General features: G+C 34.7%; 1 protein-coding gene across 1 annotated transcript in view; it reads right to left on the reverse strand.

Annotated features, from left to right (window-relative positions):
- SPAG16 (sperm associated antigen 16) overlaps positions 1-27,856 on the reverse strand; it is a 758,894-nt gene that overhangs the window by 632,899 nt on the left and 98,139 nt on the right. Inside the window, exon 10 of the mRNA XM_054585688.1 lies at positions 15,974-16,101. Within this exon, the coding sequence (XP_054441663.1) occupies positions 15,974-16,101 (128 nt within the window). The remainder of the gene's footprint in view (positions 1-15,973; positions 16,102-27,856) is intronic.

Consider the following 27,856-nt stretch of genomic DNA (forward strand, 5'->3'; position numbering starts at 1 on the left):
ATGACACAAATGATATTTTGAATTTATGCCAGTGCTTGAATGTTCTTCCTTGAATGAAAATAAGTATCTATTTAGCCTGTGGAGCAAGCCTGAGAGCAAAAGATTGTGGAACAATGAGTACATTCCTGTCTACAGACATGTCCAGAGGGACAAGTGCAAGTCTGTGTCTCAATGTTAGGTGGGCATGGGTCAGAGTGTAAGAAAACTGGGGCTTGCTCAGAGGCTCTTATAAAGATGTGCATCTTGAATGTCTCCATAGGGACATTTAGCCAGGATTCAACCTCACCCATATCTTGGAATTTTTATATACCCTCCATGGCCTTCCCCCACCCATTTTTCTACCTCATTTTCTTACATTTTCACAATGTACAATTTTATTACCCGGCAGCACCTTATTATTTATTTTGGGGGGGAGGGTATTTTCAATTACATTGATTTGGGCTGGTTGTTTAAATTACTCTTTCTTCCAACTTCAACTGGTTCACTGTATCTCTTATCTTTAGTCTCCCTATTTTCACCTGTTCTCTCTTTTTCCACCAAATATTTTTGTTTATAAGGTACAAAAAGAGAACATCTCTAACTGCTATCATTTTTTTATAGTAAAATCCATTCTTAATTTTAACCTTCTAGTTTAATGTTTCTACTTTCTGGCTTCTTTTAAGTATTTAATCTATTGATTTATTTTATTTTATACCTCTCAATTTTATTTCTTAAAAATTTTCTTTGATTGGAATTTCAAGATAGTTTATGTTTCTATTACCACATTTTATTTTTAAAGAATTATTAAAGAATTTACGAATTCATTTGCATTTAAAATTTTTCCTTTATTTCCTGTCACAAAAGTATTCTCATTTTATGATTTATTTTTAAGAGCAGCACTACACTACTGGAAAATCTTCCCTAAACAAGGGATGTTGGGGCCTCTGTCCCTCAACTTCCCTGCAACATTCCTGTGGCTTCCATAAATGGGTTCTCATCCTTTTAATGAAGCTTCTCCAAAAAGAAAAAAAACAATCTCACCTCAGAATAGGAGGTGGCATTATGGCCTGAATCATGCCTGAAAGGGATAAGAGATGACAAGGAGCAATGGGAATGGTTGCTTCACTGTCAAACATGCTTCCACATGATGTCTTTCAGAACATTTTAAGGTAATGTTAACATGACATTTTTATATGGAAATGAAAAGAACTAAAAGGAAGGATTGTAAAAATTAGATGGCGATGTACACAGATATGGTAGCTAGAGCAAAACCCAAACCCTACAGTCTTTGAAGGACTCAACACTGAAATGTCTTCCCTCATTGCCTAACTCGCACACTCTCAATGACAGCAATATTTCCCCCATGCAAAGAGGCAAAAATTGGTTAGTGAAAAAACATATCTGATATTAAAATGACCTGTGGACCTCTGAAGGGCAATGACATACAAACAGATATATATATCTATGTTATCAAAATTTTATGAGGCACAAGGTGTGATTAGGGAAAAATGTCTAAAGTTGAGAAACTAGCTAATTTATATCTCTGTCAGAAGGGTCTTTAAAAATCCTCCCTTTTTGGCTCATCTCTAGTTCATGTGACTTGGCCAGAAAATCTGCAAATGGCCCTTTATCTGGGAATTTGTTCATTTATTCATTTCTGTATCCACCAACTATGCTTTAAGTGCCAACTATGTGTCACAGCTATATTATGCATTAGGATTCTATGGTAAAGAAGGCCTGGTCATTTCCCTAAAGAAGCTGATAACCAGTAGGAGATTCAGATTTTCAGACATGTAAGTGGGTAACTGTGGTATATGATTTAGTTAAAAAACAAACAACAAACAACCACAATTTGTTGGGATCCCATGGGAAGAGAAGGTAATTTAAATTTGTTTGGTCAGGAAAGGCTTCTTAAAGGGCATGATAATTAAGAATACAAATGATTCAGGTAGTTGCAAAAGACTATACAGCACTTGAAAGCAAGAAAAAGGATGATATGTTCAGAAATGAAGGTAGCTAATTAAAATCAGAATGATTGATAGGATGGATAACATCCAAAAATAGTCTAAAAATTCCTTCTCTCACTGTGTGTACATGCCACTCCATCCATCAAAAGGTACCTATTTCCCTCCCCTTGAATCTTGGTTGGTCTGTGACTCATCAATAGAATGGAACAAAAATCACTACACTGGGACTTCTGGGCCCAGGGCCCACATATTAAGAAGAGAAGCAACTTCTGCTTCCTAACCTTTGGAAGTCAGATACCATGCTGTAAGGCAATCCAGGTGTTGGAGAATCATCCCATAGATCGAGGGGTCACAGGTTCAATTCCTGGTCAGGGCATATACCCAGGTTGTTGCCCAAAAGGGCAACCAGTCAGCGTTTCTCTCTCACATAGATCTCTCTCTCTCTCTCTCTCTCTCTCAGTAATGAGGGTCCTCTGGAGAAGATTTTTAAAAAAGATACCTTTCTTTTATTCTTCTACATTTGAGTAAGATCATGATATTCTTAATTCCTTAATTTAAACTACTGAGGTAAAAATAATTCTAAATTTTTTTTTAAGTTTTAAACCTCATATAACTAAATTCTTTAGTAAACTCTAAAAACTTCTAAATATAGAATTCCGTTATCTTGAAATATAAAACACCCCTTACCAAAATAAAATTTGTTTTATCTGCACTAATTTCCTAATAGAAATTATATAATCCAGTCATTCTTTAAGTTATTTATTATTAAATAAACACATTTAGTACTTACAATGTATTGAGTTATTTACAAATATTAATTCACTTAAACATAGTAACAGCCCTGTTGGGTAAGTATAAAAATAATTCTCGTTTTTTTTTTTCCAGAATAGGAGTAAATTGAGGTTAAATAACTTGTCCATGTTCATAAGGACAATGCAAAGAAATAGGGATAAGTAGGTAAAGTAGGTTGACCAGAGTCACAAGGTAGTAGATCCATGATCTGAACACCGGCCAGCTAGTGCCCTTCCTCTTCCCCAGAATTACCCATGTATTTATGTAGGGAAAGCCTACATTCTATATCTTAAATCATATTTCTCACTACCCTTAACAGTCACAATTTAAACACACTTTGCCCCTTTCCACAGATCACTTGATGTGATTAGGAGCTGGAGCTGTTTGGAAACTAGCAGGCTCACATCCTTACTCAGGCAGCCATTACTTCTTCTAAAGAAAATATTCAGAATATGCACTGAGTAAATGCAAACTATTTAACTTCTATTCCTAGATTTGACCCATGGATTTCCCTTGCTCTGTTCCCTGCAACCCTACTCTAAGGCCTAAAATAACATCATTCCTCCTCTGTCCATTTCTTTTAGTTCTATAGTCTATAATTGCATTTCTAGGTCTTACTGTTTCAATAATAAACAGGAACATAAAGACATCCTCTCTCTCTCTCTCTCTCTCTCTCTCTCTCTCTTTCTCTACCCTCTCTCTTGCTTCCTCTCTCCTTCTCTCACCATTTTAGAACAGGATCTGACACATGGTAGGAATTTAATATACAATTATTTAATGAATTAAGGAAATCAAGGAGAAAGGTATATTAGTCCCAATTCTAGACCACTTATTCTCCTCCCACATTTAGCTCCAAGTTTTAGCAATATGACCTAATCATGTCCTTGGTCTTGACCAAATCAATGCCCTTCCTCCTCAATGTTGATCTAATTGGAAAGAGGGATAGGATTTTTACTATATTTTACCAACCTCTGACCCATATCCAGGACATTCATCAATCCAAGTTCCCTATAACGCCTAATTTTCCTTCTCACATATCCTTTACCAGTCGAACATTCCTAAATTCAGTCGAACATTCCTAAATTCATGGATTCATTCCAGAATAAGCAATATATTCTAAATTTATATTTATTGTTGCATTTCTCCATAAAAGCGATCTTCAGGTTTGTTGGATATATCTTTACTCCTCAAGTAAAGAACATTCTGGAATATAGTTGCCAAGAAAATCAGGTAGGACAGGTAAGGAATAAATCTGGAAGATGAATGCATGAAAGCCCAGGGTCCAGATCATGAAGGTCATGGTGAAAAGTTCCTCAGCTGTCAGAATTCAAAAACAAATCAAGGAGACCAAATGGGTAAGAGAAAGAAGAAAAGTCAGGAATCCAGCAACAGTCTTAAGAATGCTTTTAAAAATTCATATGACTAGGACCTGGGGGGAGAAAGTACCTATAAAATGGAGGACAAGTAAGAGTCAGGAACCTAGAAATCCAGGCAAATAAGTGGCTCCTTTTATACTTGTTGCCAAATGTGAGAGAACTTGGCCTTGAGTATATGCCAGAGGTAACTCTAGTTACTGTGAGAGTAGGGTTTATAGCCACCCTATTCACACAGAGTATGCTACTTATGGGTATGACTGTGAACAGAAAAATGATATCACAGATATTCACAGAAATCATTGGACATTTCAGCCAAATTAAATTTAAAGAATGGGGTAGTAGCTATCCTCAAGATTATAAGTGGATATTAACTTTTTAAAATATAACTATAGAATTATAACCACATACAATATTTTCACTCAATCCATGCATTCATTCCTTCAGCATTTCTTATATGTCAGAGGCTATTCATAGTGAGACATGATATATGCCCTCAAGAATCCTTGAATTTTGGGAGTCATCAACGCATAAATAACTTGAGATTCAATTTATTTATATGCCCCTGTATTTTGTATATCTTGGTACTTACCTCTAGTACCAAGAGAAGAGAACAGAGGTTTGATTTATAGATGGGGTTTGTATAGGTTACTTGAGCATTTGCAAATAGAAAATGGAGGTAAACGCATTCAAGCCAAAAGAATATGAGCCAAGATATGAACATGTGAAGAGATTTCATTGAGTCTAGAACCTAGTAATAAAGAGGCAAGGACATACAACAGAACTAGAAAAAGAGGTTTAAGCTAGATTGGGAAGAGCCAAGTATGTCTTGAGGGTTTGATGTATAATTAAAAATTTTTAAGCAAAGAAAAGAAAGAAAGAAAGAACATTCTAAAAAGATTACTATAATGGTACTAGAGGATACATTTGAGTTGTAGAAACTGGAGGCAGAGATACCAGTAGGGAGTTGTTGGGGAAGCCTAAATGGCAGATGATTGGCTTTGACAATAAAGGAATGGCTAGACAACTCATTTTGGATGTAGAATATACAGATGTATGTTGACTAAATGTGAGAGTGAGTCATAAGGAGGACTTAAGATTCATAGATCATCTTAGGTGACTATATGCATGATAATAACACTAACAAAATGGGAGAAAGAAGAAGGTGAGGGTGGGGAGGAAAGGGATGATGGAAAGAGGGAATTAATAGACTTCGAGATCTGCTAAGTTTGAGGTGTTCACAGGACATGCACATTAAAATGTCCTATTTTATGAGGTACTCTGAGTTTATAGTCATTGCTCTGTGATAATGTCTATAGTTCTAAATTAAAGTTGAATTTGAAGCATAAATGTTGTAATATATGTTGGGTGTGTAAGTCTACTAAAATTTTTATTACTCACTCTTAGATTATAAAACACTATTGATATAAAAATGTAATAATATAAAATAAACATGATAATGTCATCCTAGTCTTGGCTATATAAAAAATGCCAAAACTGTTTTAAGATCTGAACTTCTGAGCACCAGCAATGATGTTTACAACTCATTCACCATATAATTGTGAACAGCAGGGGAAAAATAAGTTATGAGATGCCATTCCACATGCATCAACTTTGCCATAGATTAAATACAAGGTCTTGGCAAGATAGGTGAGCCACCCCCCCAAATAAGGGCAGAAATGGCTAGAACCACTGATTACTAGTATTTCATTAAGTCTTTCTATCTCTCTGTATTTAAACTGAATTATAAGTACATGTGTGAATATAATGCAGCCTGAAATACTAAATAAACTGTTAAAGAGAACAAAGAGGTACCTTGGTAATGGTCCTGATCCATCCCCATTGACATTGTGCATTATAAAGTTTAACCTGTGCCTTTAACTTCCATCTACTTTTCTATTACACAGTAGGTAATAGAAAACAACAATATGTAGCTAAGCAACAAGGTGGAGTGAAAGATGGCTTCTCCATTTACTGGAATATTATTACTGTATTATCATTCTATGGAAATTTGACTTGCCTTATCATAATAATATATTCCAGGAAAAGTTTTATGCAGAAACTGAATGACTTATTTGTTCAAAAATTGAAACTATGTCCTAAGAGAGACAAGTATGGTTTCATTTTGTTGGCGTTACACATAATTTCTATATAGAATTTTAATATGTCCAACATGCCTTCTTGTAGGTCATGGCAGTTATTACTATGGATCTAGATAATTAAAATAGAATGAAAAAGTGTTATAACCCAGAAGGGCAACTATAGGTCTCTCTCTGAGTGTATGAAATACTGGAATTGAAAACGTTTTGTGCAGTATCTGTGACCAATGAAAAAACCTTTCCATAATTCTAGCTGTAAGTTGACCCAAAAAAAACAATCAGAACACTTAGAAGGTGGCAGCTGCTTAACAAACCCAAAAAGTCTAAACAAACTTAATTTAAAGTTGAAGACAGATACATGTAAGGGCACTAAAGACAATCTGAAATACAGCTTAAAGATATAGTCTCTTAATTAAATGATCTATTTATTCATGAAATATACTCCAAAATATGAATAGGTTATTAAAATGTATGATAACATTTGTTGTAAATTCATGTACATCTTCCTTTTCAAAAGTTAATGGCATAAATATTATCATATTTAATGTAAGCAACTGTATACATTAGACCATGACAGTAAACAACCAAACAAGCAGATCATAAATTATAAAATAAAACATATCTTTATATTATAGAAAATGTTTTAAATTACTCTGTTCACCACTGATAAGTAATGAAATGCTGATAAAATATTTTATCTGCATGCAATTATTATCCTCCTAAAGAGAATTTTCTCAAAACTCAAGAAACTATAAGTTCTTTGCCTTTGATAATTCAAAGGTTAAATATATACTTTGCTCAGAGTTGTTTATTTATTTGGGGGATATACACATCATAAAAATTATAATTTAAGCTTCTTCAAATATTCATTACAAAATACCAGTTAAGTTTTATAAATTATATAAAAAGAATTAACTATTTAATTTGAAAACTCACATTTTAAAATATAACTACTGGTTTCTTGAAAATATAAAATTCACAGCCAAAAAAATTATCATTACATTCACCTATGGTAAAAAAAATGCACTTCAATAATGTGTAATTTTTTTTTACATTAAAATCTACTTAGCCACTTTTTCTTTATTCTCATGTCCGCTTCTATGGAAGCGAATGGACTAATATTGGCATGAACCTAACTACTTTCCAGGCAGCACGTACAAGAGCCTGGGCAATGGAGGAAGGAAGGGCATGTGGCCAGTGCGGAGAGGGGTAGGCAACAGTCTCAAGTGGTAGAGCCTGGTAGGCCACAGTAAGAAGTTTGAATTTCATTATAAAACAAGGGGAAGACAGGTTGTACTTAAAGCAGGAAATCTTATCTAATTTACATTTTTAAATAAATTTGTTTGACTACTGTGAAGTTAGTGAATTATTGTGGGGTAAGGTAGGGTGAATTAGTAGGCTTTTGCTATAGCGTGAAAGATGACCTTGGTAATATAGAGGGAAGTGGAAAAAGTCTGAATATATTCTAAAGAAAGAGCCTATCAAATCTACTGGAAGATTTAATTGTGGGAATTGCAGGGTGAGAAAATAAAGAATCAAAATGACTACTAGGCTTTTAGCTCCAATAAATTCACATAAGTTCACATTTCCTTTTTTGCAAATATGGGGAAGATTAGAAGACCTAGTTTTCTGGGAGAAAAGAAGAGTTCTTTCTAACATAATTTGAAGAAGCCTTTTACATGTTCAAGTTCAGAGGAGATGACAATGGCAGTCTCATCACCATGGGAATTAGCAACATATGGAACATATTTGAAGCCTGAGAATGGAAGGGGCTACTAGAGAAAGTGTCGGGTGTGGGAAGATGAAGCTGGGAGGCCGACCCCAGGGGCGATCTGTGGACCAGACCTGCAGCAGAAGGGGAGCAGCCCTCTGAAGATTCTGGGCAGGGTAACTGGGAGACCAGGGCCACATGAATAAAGGGAGTCAGGAAAGGGGACAAGGATGGTTGGCTGTGCTGACTGCAGCTGAGAGGTAAAGAAAACGAGAACACATAAGCAACCACGGGTGGCAGGCACACAAGTGGCAAATGATGGAGAAGACTAGTTTCAGTGCAGAGGAAAGAGGGAAGGGACCCCACTGGAGGGAGGAATGGGAAGAGTGGAGGCTGCTGACTCAGTCAGCGCTTCTGCCAACCCTTTTAGTGAAAATGAGCAGAGCAGCTTCTGAGGAAACAGCATAGGTTTGGTGGGGGTTGTCTGGTTAGGAAAGAATTGGCTTTTTTTGTTTGTTTGTTCGTTTTTTATTTACCAATAGATTTTTTTAAATTTTATTTTAATTTATTTTTTCAAATACATTTGTCTCTGCCTACCCCCCACCACTTTCCCTTGCTCTCTCCCTTCTTCCCTCCCTCAGCTCTTCCCCTTTGGTTTTGTCCATGAGTCCTTGCTATATGTTCCCTGACTTCCCCCTTCCTTTCCTTTTCCCCGCCCCCCTCCCTCCTTCCCTCTTGTCTCTGTTGGTTTCTTTTCCTTTCAGTGTTGCTGGTCTTATTTTCCTTGCATCTTTGTATTGTTGGTTAGGTTCCACTTACAGGTCAGATCATATGGTATTTGTCTTTTGCCCCCCTGGCTTATTTCGCTTAGCATAATGCTCTCCAGTTCCATCCATGCTGTCGTGAAGCTTAGTAGTTCTTTTTTTCTTTCTGCTGCATAGTATTTCATTGTGTATATGTACCATAATTTTTTGATCCAATCATCTACTGATGGGCATTTAGGTTGCTTCCAACACTCAGCTATTGTAAATTGTGCTGCTATGAACATTGGGGTGCATAGGTTCTTTTGTATTGGCATTTTGGTATTCTTAGGGTATAGTCCCAGCAGGGGAATCACTGGATCAAAAGGCAGTTCCATTTTCAGCTTTTTGAGGAAATTCCACACTGCTTTCCACAGTGGCTGCACCAGTCTACATTCCCACCAACAGTGTACTAGGGTTCCCTTTTCTCCACAGCCTCGCCAGCACCTGTTGTTTGTTGATCTGTTTATGATGGCCATTCTGACCGGTGCGAGGTGGTACTTCATGGAGGTTTTGATCTGCATTTCTCTGATGGCTAGTGATGCTGAGCATCCTTTCAAATGAACAATTATATGCCAAGAAATTTGAAAATCTTGATGAAAAGGACAAATTTTTAGGAAATATAATCTTCCAACACTGAAGGAGGAAGAAACAGAAAGCTTGAACAGACCGATAACAGCTGCGGAAATTGAAGCAGTAATCAAGAAACTCCTGGCGCACAAAAGCCCAGGGCCAGACAGTTTCACAGGAGAATTTAACAAAACATTTAAGGAAGAGCGAACCCCTGTCCTTCTCAGACTATTCCAAAAAATCCAAGAGGAGGGAAGACTCCCAGTCTCTTTCTATGAGGCCAGCATCACCTTGATCTCAAAACCAGATAAAGACCCTACAAAGAAAGAAAACTACAGGCCAATTTCGCTGATGAACATAGATGCTAAAATCCTCAACAAAATATTGGCAAACCGCATCCAGCAATACATTAAAAAGATTATCCACCACGATCAAGTGGGATTCATCCCAGGCATGCAGGGATGGTTCAATAAACGCAAATCAGTAAACATGATACATCACATAAATAAAAGACAAAAACCTCATGATCATCTTGATAGATGCAGAAAAAGCATTCGATAAGGTACAGCACCCATTTAGGATCCAAACACTCAGCAAAATGGGAATCAATGGGGCATTCCTCAACGTAATAAAGGCCATATATGAAAAACCTACAGCCAACATCATACTCAACGGGCAAAAACTGAAAGCTTTCCCACTAAGATCGGGAACACGACAAGGATGTCCACTCTCACCGCTTCTTTTCAACATCATATTGGAAGTCCTAGCCACAGCGGCCAGACAAGAAAAAGAAATAAAAGGCATCCAAATAGGAAAGGAGGAAGTAAAGCTATCATTGTTTGCAGATGACATGATAGTGTACATAGAGAACCCTGTAGACTCTACCAAAAAACTCCTCAACCTAATAAGTGAATTTGGCAAAACAGCAGGATACAAAGTCAACATTCAGAAATCAAAGGCATTTTTGTACTCTAGCAATGCAATAGAAGAAGAAGAAATTAGAAAAAAAAAATACCATTCGATATAGCAAGAAGAAAAATAAAGTACCTAGGTATAAATTTAACCAAAGACGTAAAAGACCTGTACGCAGAAAACTATACAACATTGAAGAAAGAAATTAAGGAAGACACAAATACATGGAAGCATATACCGTGCTCATGGATTGGAAGAATTAATATCATCAAAATGTCCATACTACCCAAAGCAATTTATAGATTCAACGCAATCCCTATTATAATACCAATGACATATTTCACAGAAATAGAACAGACATTTCAAAAATTTATATGGAACCATAAATGACCCCAAATAGCCTCAGCAATTTTGAGAAAGAAACACAAAGTAGGAGGGATCACAATACCGGACATCAAACTCTACTACAAAGCCACTATACTCAAAACAATCTGGTACTGGCACAAGAACAGACCCATAGACCAGTGGAACAGAATAGAAAGCCCAGAAATAAGCCCAGGTCTCTATGGGCATCTAATATTTGAGAAAGGGGGCAGAAGCATCAAATGGAGCAATAATAGCCTCTTCAACAAATGGTGTTGGGAGAGCTGGACGGCTACATAAAAAAAATTGAAATTGGATCATCAGCTGACACCATACACAAAAATAAACTCAAGATGGATAAAAGACTTAAATATAAGTTGCAACACCATAAAAGTCCTAGAGGAGAACATTGGCAGGAAACTCTCAGATATCCCACGCAGCAATTTTTTCACTGATATGTCTCCTAAAGCAAGGGACATAAAGGAAAGAATAAACAAGTGGGACCTCATCAAAATAAGAAGCTTCTGCACGGCAAAAGAAAACATCAGCAAAATGAAAAGGGAGCCAACGCTATGGGAAAATATATTTGCTAATGATACATCAGATAGAGGTTTGATCTCCAAGATATATAAAGAACTCACTCGACTCCACTCCAAGACAAACGATCCAATCAAAAAATGGGCAAAGGACCTGGGCAGACGCTTTTCCAAGGAAGAGATACAGTGGGCCCAGAGGCATTTGAAAGGATGCTCAGCATCACTAGGAAAGAATTGTTTTTAAAGTAATGGGAGTTACTGGAGAATATTTTCTAGGCTGAGTGGAATAATCCTGTAAAATTAGACCATCTTCTTAAATCAGAACTTAAACCTATCTTTAGTCTGATTTAAAATCCTTCTGGTTCTTTGACCTATAAACTTGGACATTATAAAAATGTAAATTAGTAAGATATTAGGAATTTTTTAAACACCTGAAATTTAATATTCAAATATTTTATTATAACCATGTTAGAAAAACATAGCAAAAATAAATTTTAATAAATCAGTTTTTCCAGGGAAAATTTATGTTCATATAATTCATATTAACATATAATATATAATTATATGAACAACTTATGTTCATACAATTCATAAAATCTGCACTTAAAAATATCATTAATTACTTTAAAATTTAAGTTTAAAGCAATTTTTCTAGGCCATGTTTATCAGAGGGAAAAAAGTAATTTAGCCAAACACGTAGTTTGGCACGTAGTCATATAGTTGTATATTACTGGCAAATTGTATGCTCAATGTAAAAATAGAGACTATTTGGTATTTTTCTTTAAATACTGTGTGGGTTACTTGTTGTTTTATGGTTCGCTTCTGAGTTGACTGGACCTGATGCAAATTCTTTCTCTGTAATTCTGAGCCTTATTTGTGTGTCTGAGTGCCTGTGTGTATGTGTGTGTGAGAGAGAGAGACAAAGAGAAGGAGAGAATGGGGAAAATAATAACTTCTTAACAGAAATATAAAGGCCTAAGATAGTGTCAAAGCTGCTAAGTACTAAAATTTATAGACACTTAGTAAGACACAGTTCATTGTTATTACTGATATTCTTTTATGATCATTGTCATTAGTATTACTATTATATTGATGAAATTAAGGAACCTATATACCATAGGAGAACTTTATTTCTACTCATCATAAGAGAAATAAAAATAAATCAATAAATTCAAGTCATTACAAAACAAAAACTTTTTAGAAAAATTTTCTTAAACATAATCAAGTCAATAAGTATTATATTAAAGACTTATAATGTACCAAGCTTCTGCATGTGTATGTGGGAGAGGGGAAGTGGGTGATTTGGTTTTTAAATTAAGAATAGAGAATGACACCATAAAAGTCCAAGAGGAAAACATAGGCAGGAAAATTTCAGATATCCCATGCAGCAATATTTTCACCAGATACATCCTCTAGGGCAAGGGATATAAAGGAAAGAATAAACAAATGGGAGTATATCAAACTAAAAAGCTTGTGTATGGCTAAAGAAAACATCAATGAAATGGAAAGGGAACAAACCAGATGGGAAAACATTTGCCAATGACACCTCAGACAAAGAGACTTGATCTCCAAAATATATATAGAACTCACATGACTCCACACCAGGAAGACAAACAATCCAATTAAAAAATGGGTAAAGGACCTGAACAGACACTTCTCCAAGGAGGACACACGGAGGGCCCATAGACACATTAAAAAAATGCTCAACATCACTAACCATCAGAGAGATGCAAATTAAAATCACAATGAGTTAGCACTTCACACCAGTCAGAATAGCCATCATAAACAAATCAACAAACAAGTGTTGGTGAGATTGTGGGGAAAAGGGAACCCTAGTACACTGTTGGTGGGAATGCAGACTAGGGCAGCCATGGTGGAAAATAGTATGGAATTTCCTCAAAAAGCTGAAAATGGAACTGCCTTTCAATCCAGTAATCCCACTCCAGGGATTATACCCTAAGAATCCCAAAACACCAATACAAAAGAACCTATGTACCCCAATGTTCATAGCAGCATTATTTACTGCAATAGCCAAGTACTGCAAACAGCCTAAGAGTCCACAGTAAATGAGTGGATCAAGAAACTATGGTACATTTACACATTGGAATACTACATAGGAGAAAGAAAGAGCTACTACCCTTTTGCGAGAGCATGGATGGAACTGGAGAGCATTATGCTAAGTGAAATAATCCAGGGGGTTAAAGACAAATACCATATAATCTCACCTGTAAGTGGAACCTAATCAACAAAACAAACAAGTGAGCAAAATAGAATCAGAGACTTGGAAATAAAGAACAAACTTGGCAGTGACCAGAGGGGAGGAAAGAGAGAGATAACAGGGTAAAGACTGGGAAGGGGCAGCAAAGGAACACAAATAGAGAACTCATGGCCACAGACAATCGGCGGGGGATTGACTATGGAAGTTGGGGAGGGGATATGGGTAAGCAATGGGGAAAAAGGTGGGACAGCTGTAACTGAACAATAGATTTTTTAAAAAAGAAGAAATTATTTGAAACACACTAAACATTTACAAATTAAATTTTATATAATGACTACTTAATGGTTGGTACTATACAACAGGAAATAAGAGAAAGAAATAGGATAAAATAGGTTGGAGAAAAACAAAAACATGCCCCCCCCCAAAAAAAATAGCAGTATAAGAAAGGAGAAACATAGAACAATTGGAAATAAAGACAGGTTAAAAAAAAAAAGGCCCACGTAAATGAGTTATCCCAAAGTCACAGCTTAATCTTCCTCTAAAATATATTACTCTAGAAGATCAGAGTTTATTCTTTCTAGTAGTGATTTTTTTTTCCTGCCTAACTTATAATAATAGAGTCTTCTCTCCTAATGACCTTACTAACAAAGAGTGTGGCAGAGAAATGGCTCCCTGGATTGCAGTAGTAGTTACCAGGGTGGCTATCTTTCCAAAGGCTGTAAATAAGTTAATCTAAAATCCAGATTTTGTCTTTGCCTAAGAGTTACATGTTTCCTTCTTGCCCTTCTCCACATTTTCATTTAATATGAGCTTTTCCCTTAACCTAATTGTTGGGTTGACCAACCTTTCTCAATCCATCTGTAAGACACGCTAGCTGAGCTCACTGCTCAGGGCTCTCAGAGGACACCAAGCAGACCAGCACAGGCTACTCCGTCCATCCAGCCAAAGTCCATGTTCACAAAGAGTCAAAGGAGTTTGTTCCTAAATCTCCTTGTAAGCCAGATATGTTTGCTATTGTAATGTAATCAAAGATTGATCAAGGTGATGTAATGTTAGTGTGACAGGAAAATGGCTATCGACAAAAATTAACACTATGGAAAGGTAGAGGGATCTGCCAAGTGACTTGAAGTTCTTGTCTCAGATTAAAAAATATACAAAATTGAGGCCCTGGCTGGTGTGGGTCAGTGAGCTCAGTGCCAGCCTGTGAACCAAAGGGTCACTGGTTCAATTCCCAGTCGGGGCACATGCCTGGGTTGGGGGGCAGGTCTCCAGTAGGGGGCATGCAAGAGGCAACTACACACTGATGTTTCTCTCTCTCTCCTTCCCTTCCACTCTCTCTAAAAATAAATAAATAAAATCCTTAAAAAATCCACAAAATTGAAATTGTAGAGGATTACTTGTATAGTTTATGCAAGTAATATGGTGTAAAATTCCAATCAACACTTACTTAAGCAAAAAAAGTGCCATGGCCTTATATCAAAACATTTGCATGTGAATGTTAATGCACTAAGTCACAATAAAATACTGAAAGTGTGAATGTAACCATTTTTATGGTTCCCTTTACTAACTGAATTTTCAATTCATCAACCTACCAATTTTGATCATGGCAGGTAAGGACATATCTGCCATGCTCTGAAGTAAGTTATCATAGACAATATTCTTGCTACATGAAAATTATCAAATAGGGTTTAGAAACTAGATTACATATAGTCATCAAGAACAGGGGAATCTTTGCAAATGAAAATAACTATCACAGGTAAATCAATATATGTAAGGTATTACAGTTGGTTAGCATTCTATTCTGAGACATTTGTCCTCATTAAGCATAACATAAGCAATTACATAATGTTTGCCATACATTTTTGTACAAATTTTATATTAATGAAAATTGATGATATAAACTTGGGATTATATGAACATGTGTAAGAAAATAATATTACTTACCTAAACCATAATCAAAATTATATATCCTTCATAATCTAAGAAAACTGACCACTTAACAAATATTTTAATGTACCACAGAACTACTAATGTTTGGTACTTTATCCAAACATTACTCTAGGCATGATAGATGTGTATTTATAGATTCTCTACAAAGAAACACTTTCTCAAAAACTCTGAATAATAAGAATATTATAAAATTAAAAATGTTTTCTATGAATATAAATATACAGATTCATTAAATAATGCTTTTTAATAAATACCAAGTAATAAATTTTGTCTTTAAACCAATGGGTCACAAAACTATGGTCCTCAAAACAAATAAAACTAATGATTTGTTAATGATAAAAAATTCATATATTGCTAAAATGTAAGTAAAATAAACAAATGACTTGCATAGTTGCTGAGGTATTATCTTTAAAATAAATCCTACAAACCTCTCAAAAAATGATTTGTGTCTTAAGGCAGAGCTGCAACCTCTACAATAAATAGGCACAATAGTGCATTTAAGTGTTTACTGCCACCAAGTGCCTAAACCAATTAGTCTGAAGATTTTTGCAAAAGCTACAAGCAGATTCTTTCACTGTTACATTAAGAAATTTGCAAACAGGCTAAGAGCAAACTATTTCAACCATAAATGGCTGTAGGAGAACCACAATTTAGACATGATAATAAAGTCTCAAAGACATTAATAAAATATTGAAAATCCTACCAGCTCACTGGAAGTTGATGAAGTTTAAATATGGTGCTCAGCCTGTAGTCAAGTTTTGCTGGAAAATTACCTTCTTTATGTAAATACAGATTTGGATTTGGTTGCATATCTGTAGGAAATTGTGAATCCTAGAGAAAAAATAAATCAAGAGTTTCATGTAAAATAGCCACATCACTGTATACACTGTTATCTTATTTAATATTAAATTACAACATAAACATTATTATTATATTACTTCAGGACTTACCTTAAGTCCTTCATTTCCTAGTTTATTTTTAAGAAAATATGCAAAGAAGATAAAATTTTAAATAAGGCGCGTATTTTTTTGTACAAGCCTAAACTGAATGCTGCATGATAAAAATTATTTGAAAACATTCCTTTAGTAAATTACAATGACGCACAATAGGTGTAGTCTCATTATTCAATTGTCTTTTTACAATAAGTTTCTATTACCAACAGTAATGTCAGCAAAAATCTGTGATTTTTCTTATGCTGCATTTGTACTCTATAAATGGAGAACAAAAAACACTTTCATTGGTTAACAAAATAATAACAATTGCTAATTGATTAATTATGATTTTCTTCTTTTAAATCTCAGGTCACAGTGCTAACTTAAAGTCACTTACTGAAAGTAAAAGATTTCTTTCATAATCCTATTAAATTTCACATTCATTAGAATCCATGTGTGCCATGTGTTAGCCAGCTCCCTCACCACCAAGCAAACTCTATCTATAGAGATCAAAGACCGTTTTCAGTCCATGAGAAAGTAGTTTCTCTTCAGTGGAAAGATGACATGCTATAAATAGGCACTTAATCAACACTTAATGATGGATGACTTAATTGCTCAACTCTACAAAAAAGGAAGTACTCAATCCTTTTACATTTAATGCTTTAAAATTGCTTTTAGAGAGTGAGGCATATCATTCATTTGTGCATACATTCATTTATTCAAAAAAGAGTGAGTGGGTAGAGCAATGGGGGAAAACTGGGACAACTATAATTGGACAAAAATAAAAAATAGATTTATAAGTGGTACTTTATCCAAACATTACTCTAGGCATGGGGAATTCACCAATCAACCAAGCAGATAAAAAGTCTTGCCCTCATGGAGACTGAATTGCAATAGATTCTTTAATAAATTCCCAGAGCTGAAAAAATGTATAAATAAATTATTTTTCCAATTAACAAAGTAATAGATATTCATATATAAATTTCACGCTTTTTATCACATTACAAAGAAAAAATTAAAAGCAATCTTATTCTCACCATCCAGATGTAATTATTAATAACACTTTGGTTTAATAATTTATCTGTCTCTTTTTCTCATGTTTTACAAAATTGAGATCATGCTCTTTTATCCAACCTCTAGTTTTCAGAGAGCATTGTATCACTGCATTTTCATATTACTTACTTTGCTCTGAAGAAATGATAAATACCATGGTTTATTTAAGTCAGTATTTTTGTTTCCCTTATAATTATCAATGCTATGAACAGTTTTCTTTCTCTAAATCTACATTTCACTGATTATATACCTTAAAGCAGTTCTAGAAATATACATAAATAATTCAAATAAAATAAATATTTAACACAGAGTGCTCTTCAGAAATATTATATGAATTTATAATCCTGCCAGTCATTTATTACTGTGTGCATTTCACCGTGTCTATGTTAAATGTGCACATGGCATGCATGCACACACTCATGTAAAATAACCCATTCAGTAATTATTTGACTAATATATATTATTGAGTGTCTTTTTCATGACAGGAACTGGTTTCAGCTCTTACAAAATATCACTGAAAAAAAAGCAGACAAAATTCCCTCACTTGTGGACTTTGCATATCAGTACAAGAACACCATAGACAGTAAACCTAATACACATAAATTATATCTATACAGTAAGAGCTCTATGGAAAAAAATGGTTACTAATTCATTATAAAACTGTATTCATTCATGTTTCTTAAGTTAAACTTTTTCTGTATTTCTCCTTCCTTTTTGGGCTTCATTTTTCTGAACTGCATATGTATACCTTTTACCCAGTTTTTACTATTGTGATGATACTTCATTTTAACAATGTAGCTTGGGTTGGAAATGGAATGAGGCTAAATTATAATGTTGAAAAATACAGCAAGGTGGATCAGAACCCAGTCTTATATAATTTTAGACTACATGAAAATACCTAGAACCATAAACTTATTACCTACAGCAATTTCTACAAGCACTGTTAAACCAATCATTATATAAAATTAATAGGCATTCAATAAAATTTAATCAACTGGGTCTAATAAAGCCTAATCAACTACAACCAATTTTAGTGTAGGTGATAAGACTATAGGAAATACAATAATAACTGAACAATTATTTAAAAGATAATATACAAGATCAGCAAAGGCCTACTAATAGCAACCCTATCTAAATATATGGCAGAGGGAAAACAGAAGACCTCTTACATCACCAGCCTATGTACCGAAACATTCCAGAAGACAAAAGCCAGTAAATGGGCTGGCAGGATCAGTAAGGTAAATATGGTGAACATAAGTAAAGAAATGCATAGTGAATAGAGGGAGTAAAGTAAGTCTTAAACAATTCTTCCAAACTACATAATCGCTACCATTTCTTTGTATTGACAATGTACAATTGGAGGACAAGATAACTGTCAATAATATGTTGTGACAGGTCATTGTTTTGCAACTCTGACTACACATTGAAATCACCAGGCAGTTTTTAAAAAATACCAATATCACTGAGTACTCACCCCCAGACCAATTAAGTCATAATTTATGGGGTGAGGCACTGACATTTATGTTAAAGCTTCATGTGTGAAATAAAAGTCAGGGTTGAAAATCCTGGCTTTCCCTAGTGACTAAGCGCTACTGCACACCAGTATGTAAATTCCTGCAAGCTATTTAACAAACTTTCTGAGCTGTATTTTCCTATCTGTAGCTTATAACCAAAATCATACCTGATTCATAGGTTGCTGTGGAAGATAAAGTAAGATAATCCCTGTAAAGCCCACATCTCATGCTTGGCACCTAATAAACCCTTAATGAATGTTAAGTATTTCTATGGATATTTTTATTATTGCTGCAATTAGTGTGGCATGTTAATTTCAACATTAGTAAATCCATTGAGTTACTTTATACTTTACTTATTTATTATAAAATATTCTATCTTAATCAAATTCCAGACTTAATATTCTCCTGGGGTATTAATTAAAGCAGACTCAAATATGATCTCACCTGTCAGAAGTCCCAAATCTAGTTAACTGATAGCTATCTCTATTTGTCCCAGAATCAATAATAAAAGGGATTCTGCCTTCATTAGCCAGTTGGGATTAAATATAATCTTGCTGTTTATGTTAAAAGAAAGACCTGAGAGGTACCTTTCTCTCCACTTCAGTGATACACCAATTAGGCATCTCCTGTGTTATCCTAATTGAGAAGCCAACTATCTATTTGGCCTCCTTCCCCATAAGTTTCTTGGGTACCCAGGTTTCTCCCATACCCTATATCCATGCCATTCAACTCATATCTGCTTCTCTATCTTGTTCTTTGCTTTCCAGTGAACTCACATTCATGGGAATTACCCAGACTAGTTTAGAATATGAAGTTCAAAATGCTTCACCAAACACTTGTATATCTATCCTATATCAGTCATGATGTTAGCACCAGACAACAGACCACAAATATAATTAGAATACACCTTCCTTCTACTCCAAGGACTCGCAGTCTTATAAAGAAAAAGCTTAAATTAAAAAAAAAAATCAATGATAAATGCTACAGTGGAAATACGCAAAAGATATTAAGGTTAAAGAATGAGCAATAAAACTATTGAAATGAAGTAGACAAAAGTATTGATAATTTCCCGATTTGCAGCATTTTTATAATATTAGATATTAAAAACAATTTAATGGTGTATCAATATGTTGGGTTTTTTAAATTATAGTATTATTCTTATATACTACATTAAATAAAATGAGGTATATGCAGGGCCGATATAACCCTAGTGCACAAGCATGCTCTTTTTGGTTGTTAAAATACCAAAAGATATTCATACTACTTGGAAAATAGCTAATACCTTGAGCACAGTCTCTGTGCTCCTCTCACTCACACAACCCTCGCCCCTTCTTTGGGTATGAACCCCTGCCCCGGAGGTATTCACCATTGTGCCGTAATTAAGGTAACTCCTGGCAGATCTGGGTCCCCAGGACCTTACTCCCACCCTATATTCAGCATATACGCTGATTATGCCCATCACGCATTCTGATTGGTCAGCGCTCATGCTATAATGGTTGTTAAATATTTTGAGTATAACTCTGAATTTATATGTACTTACAGGGAAGTATCTCTATAATATGTTATTAACTTTAAAAAAGAAATATACAGAATAGCATATAAACAAAATTATTCCATTTTTATTAAATGAAAAGGATCTATGTATGTAAATGTTTATATGTATGTATATACTTTTAGAGCACATTTTTTAAAAAAAGAGAGAAAACCTTTGCAAGGGTTGCCAATGGATGTAGTAAAGGACCTGACCAAAGGAAAGAAAATTAATTGCTTTTTATATTATACTTTCCTTTACTGTTTGAATGTTTACCATATGTATGCATTATTTTTACTTGTTTTCAAGTAAAGTAACATATGTAAGGAAAATAGTCCTGCACATATTAAATGCTGTCAATTGGTATCGAGCTAGTATTTTCAAACCATGGTTTAACTAGCTATGATATGGTTAAAAGCCTAGGTTTAAGAAACAATTCAGAATAAAACAAGTTTGCTATGTGTAACAGAGACTATTAAAAACTCTTCTACATTTCCCAGCCTTCCTTGCAGTTAAACTGAGTTAAGTGATTCGGTTCTGAAAACAGAATGTGAGTAGAAATAACGTAAGCCATCTCCAGTCTTAACCATTAAACATTCCAGCGTTGTTCACCATTTCTCTTCCTTCAGCACTATGCTTTTAAAGAACTATGTCCTGGACGGTGTAGCTACAAAGTGGCTGCCCATATCCCTGAGTCATAAACAGAAGAGAACCATGCAGAGGACTCACACCACCACCAAGTTAAGAATGAATCTTCGCTGCAAAAGCACTTGGGGTTTGGGGGCCTATCTCTTGCAGCAGCCAATACTGCTAATAATGCTTATATTGACCAGTAAGTTCAGTTGGGAAATGATGATGATCAATCATTGGCCATTTATTTTAAAAAAAATACAAGGTCAAAAGATAAATGTTTTCAGATAGACATTGAATTAAATGACTACATTAAAACAAATTTTAATGTGGTTTTTCTCTCTTTGAATATGGCGGGAGGGGTCTTAAGTCCCCATGTGAAGAGGAAATTACCCGAATTAGGGAAACTTTGTTCTGGCTCCTGTGCCCTCATTACTTCATTGCTCACTCCAGTGGTCTGCTGCCGGCCGACGCCTGGCATTCGTCACTCCCTGGGAATGACTGGCAGCTGACATTACCAGAAAGACTTGATTGAGCTGACATTTACAGTCTAAGTATGAAAATGAGAGTGAGTCAGGGAAAGTCTCCCTTACTCAGTTTTTGTTCAGTGTCTTGACCTTTACATTTGTTTACATTATCGTGGCCTTAGATTGCCGTGAGAAGAATTATACCTGCGAAATGTTATTTTCACTTGTGTTAATGAAAAAATACAATAAAAAGTAAATTTTTAAAAAGTGAAGAGAAAAATATTTTGATATAATACACCTAACATATCTAATTATTCTTTAAAGCTTCTATTCTATATTAGTATATCAAGCAGTTTCAATGCATTTTTTTTTTGTTTTGTTTTTTATTAATTTATTTACTTTTTAAATACATTTGTCTCTGCCTTCCCCCCCCCCCTTTCCCTTGCCCCCTCCCACCTTCCCTCCCTCAGCTCTTCCCCTTTGGTTTTGTCCATGAGTCCTTGCTATATGTTCCTTGACTTTCCCCTTCCCTTCCCTTTCCCTGCCCCCCCCTTCCCTCTTGTCTCTGTTGATTTCTTTTCCTTTCAGTGTTGCTGGCCATATTTGCCTTGCTTCTTTGCATTGTTGGTTAGGTTCCGCTTATAGGTGAGATCATATGGTATTTGTCTTTCACCCCCTGGCTTATTTCGCTTAGCATGATGCTCTCCAGTTCCATCCATGTTGTTGCGAAGTTTAGTACTTCTTTTTTTCTTTCTGCTACGTAGTATTCCATTGTGTATATGTACCATAATTTTTTGATCCAATGCATTTTAAAGCTACCATTGAGACATTCTTTGACCCATGTCATATTAGGCTAAAGCAAAAAGACTAAGAAAATAAAATGGACACTCAAGAAACTATCAATTGAAAGTCCTCTAGTTCTTTATATTTTTAAAGTACATTTCTAGACTCACCTGCTTATTTGTTCCATAAACTAATAGAACAGATATAAAATTTTGCTTGATTTAAAAATATAGGGAAGGACAAATAGATTTATAACTTCTCTTACAAGATTTTTAATGTATGTCTTTGTCTCCGGTGAGGTCCCCATGATGTTCGCTTCCTTAGAGGGTTGCATCTACATTTTGATGAGTGAATTCTCCAGAGGACTCAATATGGATTATTCAATGAAAGTTGCGAAAACTGGTTTAACTATTTGGGTGGAAATGGTAGACTATTGCACCTTATTCTGCTCTCAGTTTAATTCCTGATGGATTAGAGTTCCATGTTTTAAAAGAAGGAAATCATAAAAGAAACAGAAAATACATAGAAGTAAATATTTATATGACTTTGAAATATGGAAGCCCTTTCTAATCATATTAAGGAAGACATTGTGAAAAAAGCAATATTTGATTATATATTTTAAAACATAAAATAAAAAATTGCAAGGAAAATGTTGGTATGTTAAAATAATGATATAGTTAAACATAAAGAGATTTTTAAATAAATCATAAAAAAACTCTTTAGAAGAAAAGGTACAGCATATACAAATATACAAGTCACCCATAAAGAAGTCAATAAACAGGAAAACAATACAATCTCACTCATAATTAATGAATACAAAAATAACAAATGACATGCTATTTATTTGAAAATTGGTAAACTACATTTTTCAATGAGGAAATTGGTGAAGGATATTGATACAGATATTCTCATACTCTGTGAATGGTAATATAAATTGATATAAACTTTCTATAAATAAATTTGGTCATATGTACCAAACATGAAAAAATTACTAAATACCTTCTATTTTTATTTATTTCTGAATATGTATTCTAAGAAAATAGACCAATGTACTAGGAGATACACACACACACACACACACACACACACACACCCCATTACTTAAGTACTTAAAACACCTAAATTCCAATAGAAAAAGGATTAATTGAATTTAAAACACCATGCATCCAGGTGCTGAGACTATATTTAGCTAATAATTATTATATTCACAAAGAACATATACAGACCAAATGTATACACAATATAGAGTACATATGTGTGATATAGCTACATATATATAAATGTACAGCTAGAAGGAAGTGTGAGAATATTAACAGTAACTAACTCTATATGCTTTTTATTTTATTTTGCATTCATTTCTACATTTTTGAGCACAGCTGGGTTGTGCATTCTTTGGTTTCTCTGGAAGCCACCCTCTGGTGGCTCCCACAGTACCCAGGAGCCTAAACAGGTGCTAATCAAAATCCAAGCAGGATTCAAGGAGGCCACAGATCACTCATACAGTATCTAGTCATTGCTTATGTATGGCTATTAAAATACAACTGTTTATTTCCCTCCTGGTTTTAAAACAGGTCAGTTCACTACTGGAAGAAAACGGTTATAACATCTTTTTAAATTCTATTTGACAGAAAAATATAAACAATTAACTGAATTATGACATAAGTCAATGAATTGGACATTTTCCAGTAAAATCAATCTGGGTTTGTAAAGTAAGGCAATTCTCCACTAGCAGTTTTATTTGAAAATGAATGCTTTCTAATCTGTATTAATTAATCCCACTTCATAGCATATAAACTAAAATTGACAGATGTGGGAATTTCAATGGCTTTTGGAATATATCTCTCTCACAATGATTTTCACTTAAAATAGACAATTGTGTGAACTCTATGTAGTAGAGACCAAGAGTAATTCTTACAAAGGTTAAATTTGCCTGAAGATATATCTGACCAGCTAGAAATTGTTGAATTTGATGACTTGTCTAGTTGCACTCCCTGCCTAAAATATTCTCTAGTTAGTGTGTTTCCAAAATTAAGAATAAGCATACATTTTTGTAATTGAAATTGCAACACTTAGCTCAACTGTTTATCCTGGGTTTAATGCTATTAAATTAATAAGTATAATTTAATAAAAACTTAAGTCATCCAATTTTTCATTTTTATAAAGCTTATTATGCAATAATGCAAATAACTAAAAAGCATTAATTATATATTACATGTAAAATAATGCTATACAATTATAACTTGTGTTTAACACTATTATAATCACATAAAAGTGTTACAAAGTCAAAAATATTCAAAGAAAGGCTGGATGAAATAAAGAGACAGGTAGCAGAAAGCACATGAAAATTCTGAAAATTGAACTATAGTGATGAAACAAGAGAACATTTCTGTCAACGTCAGGTGCTGAAGCAGCACTAGACAATGCTTTATACAAATTCAATAATGGAGCAGCTTTTCTAACTGGTGGTCCTATTTCAATGGATTTACTAAATCAGTAATTCCTACTTTCATCAACTTGAGTTATGACATTACTCAGGAAATGTCAAGGATTTTCTCATTATTTTTGTGGCTAGAAAGTATGGATAATTATTGATATCTGTCCTCACCGGTTTTATCTCTGCCCATTCCTCAATGGCAAAACTTGGCTGTAGCAAAGGTAAGTAATTTGCATCAGTGGCTAAGGGGACAAGCCTAATACTTCTCTTCCAACCAATGGGCATGTTTTACATATCTAGATACAAATGCAAGCCTGTACCTAAAGTGATAACATCTTAGCTAACTGAAGCTTCACTTTCTATGGATATTCATCGAGATGATCTGTTTGTGGCTTGGTGACTTACGATGTCATGAAGTTTCACAGTAAAATAACTAACTTCTACTTGGAGTTATTCAAAGTATTTGCTGTTAATATTATCTTCTGCAATATTAATCATCTTTTTGTTAACACATGCTTTGGTGATCCTTCTTATCTATGGATTTTAAAGAAGGATACAGTTGTGACAATGTAGAACAGGGTCAGACATAAAAAAGCAAAGTATCAGAAACATAGTCTAAATGAATTAATTAGATGGCATTGAAAGATATACATTGCATACATTTAATTATATAAATAAGTTCATCGCTTCATAGATACATAGAAATACATAGATACATAGGAAATCTCCTCGTTTAAATAAACATATAACTTTTTTGCTCCTTCTTGATTCCATGTTTCCTCTTTTGGTAAAGACATGAGTACAATATATAATTAACTTTAACCGCAACTCTACTGTAAGAAACATGCGAGAGGACATATGAAGAAGAGTCCCATTGCATGTAAGTCTCAGTGCTGTGAAGACAGCCAGCCGTGGCGTGAGGGCTGCAGGGGCGGAGGAGTCTATCTGCGTCTTGCTTTCATCTCTGGTTGGCACTGAATTCCAGTCAATGGAAGGAACATAGTATGGACATAATCCCAATGTTAAAAGACATTTTCAAAATGTCTTTTCAAAAGGAACCAAATGTTGGGGTTTATCAATGAGTCATTCAACAAACATGTGTTGATAATCCTAATTTACCAGGCAATGTACCAACTGCCTGAAACAAGACTAGCAAGGAAACAGAAGCACAAAGAGCCCACAAGTAGCCTAAAGTATATTGGAGAGACATAAAATTAAGAAGAAGTAAGTCACATAAGGTGTTAAACTACAAAAACTACTATGAAAATCAAGAAAAAGGGCAGGATATGAGCGGCCGGGGGCGTATTTGGCAGGAAATGGGTCTGTTGTGGGGAGTGGTAGTGAAATTTGGCATGCACTGATCTGGGTAAGGCTTGGTGGCATTGAGCGAAGGCCTGAAGACAGTTGACAATGAAGAAATTTAGGAGAACAGCGGCAGGGAAATCAGGACAACTCTAAGCGAACAACAATTTAATGAATAAATTAATTAATTTTAAAAAGATACTTAGAAGAGCATTCCAGGCAGAGAGAAAAGGACTCAAAAGAGGGAGCGAACATGGTCGTTCCAACATGAAAGGAGGTCAGGGTGGTTCAAGAAAAGAAGGGATACATTATCAGGAAAATTAGAATGAATTATAAATGTTGGTGAATTTATAGTGATTATTTAATCTTGAGAAATGTTAACAGTGGCAGGGCCAAACAAAATGCATCTAAATATTGATTGCCAATTTTCTAATCCTTCTCCATGATTTTTAATGTATTAAACTTGCTAAAAATTTTTAGTTTGGGTTATTTGAAACTATTGGTTTAATTGAAATTTACTAAGAATATTAAAAAATAAATGGCCAATAACAATTGAATGAATCCTTCTTAATCTTAGTTTTTTCCCCCCACTCACAGAGCAGAAATAAAGCAAAAATTTATGGGTCACATGGTTTCTATTCATTCGTTCATAAAAATATATTAATGTGCAAGTGGTGTGCTAGATGACTGGGAATACAGGGATATGGGAGATAGTCCTTGATCTTAGGGAACTCACAGGTGCCTAAAGAGAAACTTACTAGTGAATTATAATCCTTGAGATTAGACATTAGGGACTAAGTGAATGGTTTTGTAAATACTAGCTACCATCACTTTCATGTTCACAGGCTCCAAAAACAAGTGAAGCCACACTGCTACAGGTTTCCCTCTGGTGCTCATTATTATAACATGATAAAGTTTACAAAACCCTTTCACATACATTGTCACATTAATATACCTACTGTTTTATTTTGTTTATTACTACTACTACTAATAGTACTGTTACTACTGCTACTATTTTATCCATGTATCTGGTGTTTTCTCTATTATTATTACTACTACTGCTGCTGCGACTATTTTGTTCATATGGCCAGACCTAGTACAACAAAACAGCACAAAGAATTTGTTTATTAGTGTCAGAGTGGCCTGACATAAACTAAATACAAAATTAAAATGTAGTCATCTGTTTTTCTTAAAAGACCCCTGGTGCTAAACTTCACCTAACAAGCTGTCTCCCCCAAACATAATCAGGGTTTTGTTTTGTATACAACATCCAGCATGGGATGCCAGTCAATTTCTAAAAATTGTGCCTAGAAATTATGGCTGTGGGTGTCAGTTAGGAATGACTGAGTACAATCTGTCCAGCTGAATTACCTTTTCTATAGTATATTACCTGCACAGTTACCTGCACTGTTTAATGTAAAATTTGCTATAACCCATCCCAAAAGTCTACCAATTCTTTAAAAGTGGCCTTGAGTGCCATGGCGTAAGATAACATGTCAATATCTTTAAATCTACTCAACAGAATGCTTTTGCCTCTTACTTATTTGTTGTAGATCTCACTATCAACTTTATGTATTATTAAGATTCCAAAGTTTTTAATACTTTTTCAGCATTTAGCAAAGTCCCATTTATAACAAGATGATCTAATATTAGCCATCAATTTCTTTGGCCTTTCTGGGCACTGCCACTGAATTGAATTTAGTGATCAGAAGGCTACATATACAGACCTGCCCCATAAAAATTGAACTTGTCCAGAGTCTATAATCATCCTTGTTTTTAATATTCCACATTTAAGCCTGTAGCATTTTTTGTCCATATCTAAGATTTCCCATAAGGTGTGCCCAACCTGAGGCTCACAGGCTGCATGTAGCCCAAGTTGGCTGTGAGTGCAGTCCAACACAAAATTGTACATTTACCTAAACATTATGAAATTTTTTTGT

Source organism: Pteronotus mesoamericanus, unplaced genomic scaffold, assembly GCF_021234165.1.
Source record: "Pteronotus mesoamericanus isolate MK-2021 breed Mesoamerican mustached bat unplaced genomic scaffold, CSHL_Meso_final contig_90, whole genome shotgun sequence".
In the NCBI taxonomy this organism is placed as follows: domain Eukaryota; kingdom Metazoa; phylum Chordata; class Mammalia; order Chiroptera; family Mormoopidae; genus Pteronotus; species Pteronotus mesoamericanus.